Source organism: Haliaeetus leucocephalus, unplaced genomic scaffold (assembly GCF_000737465.1).
Source record: "Haliaeetus leucocephalus isolate CR32 unplaced genomic scaffold, Haliaeetus_leucocephalus-4.0 Scaffold390, whole genome shotgun sequence".
In the NCBI taxonomy this organism is placed as follows: Eukaryota; Metazoa; Chordata; class Aves; order Accipitriformes; family Accipitridae; genus Haliaeetus; species Haliaeetus leucocephalus.
Window position 1 is genome coordinate 43705 of NW_010972826.1, and position 1910 is coordinate 45614.

Genomic DNA, 1910 nt, shown 5'->3' on the forward strand with positions numbered 1-1910 from the left:
TGGGTTGTAGGTCCTCCAGCCATCGTCAATGATGGCAGTTGGGTTGTAGGTCCTCCATCCACTGTCAATGGCAGTTGGGTTGTAGGTCCTCCATCCACTGTCAATGGCAGTTGGGTCGTAGGTCCTCCAGCCACCATTGATGATGGCAGTTGGGTCGTAGGTCCTCCAGGTGCCATCGATGATGGCAGTTGAGTTGTAGGTCCTCCAGTCGCCGTCGATGATGGCAGTTGGGTTGTAGGTCCTCCATCTGCTGTCAACGGCAGTTGGGTCATAGGTCCTCCAGCCATCGTCAATGATGGCAGTTGGGTTGTAGGTCCTTCAGCCATCATCGATGATGGCAGTTGGGTTGTAGGTCCTCCAGGTGCCATCGATGATGGCAGTTGGGTCATAGGTCCTCCAGCCACCATTGATGACGGCAGTTGGGTCGTAGGTCCTCCAGCCGCCGTTAGCAATAGCTCATGTCGGGTCGCGGGTCCAAACATCATCGGTCGTTGGCGTGTAGGTCCTCCGACCGCCGCCAAGGCCCTTCGAGGGGACACACACCCCCTTTTGAGGTCTTCCGACCCTGACGGACACCTCTCCCCCGCCAATCCCACAGGGCCATGCGTCGCCCCCGCTGCGGCGTCCCTGACAAATTCGGGGCGGAAATCAAGGCCAACGTGCGGCGCCGGCGCTACGCCATCCAGGGCTTGAAGTGGGAACACCAAGAGATCACCTTCTGGTAAGGGCGCGGTGGACGCGGGTGGGTGGGGGGGACACCGGGAGAACGTCCTTCGGGTGAGACCGTGGCGGCGGCGGCCCTGACGGCTCTGCGGGGGTGGGGCGGGGCTTTCTTCTCCTCCAGCATCCAGAACTACACCCCCAAGGTGGGGGAGGCTGGGACGTTCGGGGCCATCCGTCGGGCTTTCAGCGTTTGGGCGGCCGCCACCCCGTTGCGATTCCGGGAGGTGCCCTACGGGGACGTGCGGCAGGGCCGGGCACCCCAGGCGGACATCATGATCTTCTTCGCCGAGGGCTTCCACGGGGACAGCACCCCATTCGACGGGGAAGGTGGCTTCCTAGCCCACGCCTACTTCCCCGGCCCCCACATCGGTGGAGACACCCACTTCGATGGTGCTGAGCCCTGGACCGCCCGCAACGATGACCTCAGTGGTGAGTTGGGGGGGGGGCGCGAGGGGTGGCCTCGACCTGAACGGGGATCGTCCTCGGAGCAGACGGGGCGAGCTGGAGGTGGCCTTGGCCAGGTCACGGGGCAAAGTCTCGACCGGTCGGGGAGGCGTGGATGTCCTCGTCCCAGTTTAGGGTCCTTCTCGGCTCTGGGAGGTGCAAGGACGTGTCCCTGTCCCAGTATGGGGTCCTTCGTGACCCAACGATGGCCATGGGGGCGTCCTCATCCCAGTATAGGGTCTTCCGTGACCCAGCGATGGCCATGGGGGTGTCCTTGTCCAATTTAGGGTCCTTCTTGGGTCCATGAGGTCCAAGGAGGTGTCCCTGTCCCAGTATGGGGTCTTCTGTGACCCAGCGATGGCCATGGGGGTGTCCTCATCCCAGTATAGGGTCTTCCATGACCCAGTGATGGCCATGGGTTGTCCTCGTCCCAGTATAGGGTCTTCCATGACCCAGCGATGGCCATGGGGGTGTCCTCGCCCCAATTTAGGGTCTTCCATGGTTCCGTGAGGTCCAAGGATTTGTCCTCATCCCAGTTTGACCCCTACTGGGCCCAGTGAGGGCCATTGACATCCCCTCCACGCAATTTAGGGCCCCCCCTTGGCCCAGTAAGACCTGGAGGGGTGTCCTCGACCCAATTTAGAGCCAACTTTGTCCCAGTCGCGATCACCTTGGGGATACCAGCTTCTCCTCATTCCCATCATGTCCACCCTCACCCCAACCCCCCCGACCCCCCCCATTGA

General features: G+C 62.1%; 1 protein-coding gene across 1 annotated transcript; it reads left to right on the top strand.

Annotated features, from left to right (window-relative positions):
* Positions 1-602: 602 nt before the first annotated feature.
* On the top strand, positions 603-1152 carry MMP14 (matrix metallopeptidase 14 (membrane-inserted); the record flags this gene model as incomplete). Its single annotated transcript, XM_010573471.1, has 2 exons — positions 603-721; positions 845-1152. Coding segments are annotated over exons 1-2 (427 nt in total), but the record flags the coding sequence as incomplete, so codon positions are not given.
* Positions 1153-1910: the final 758 nt, after the last annotated feature.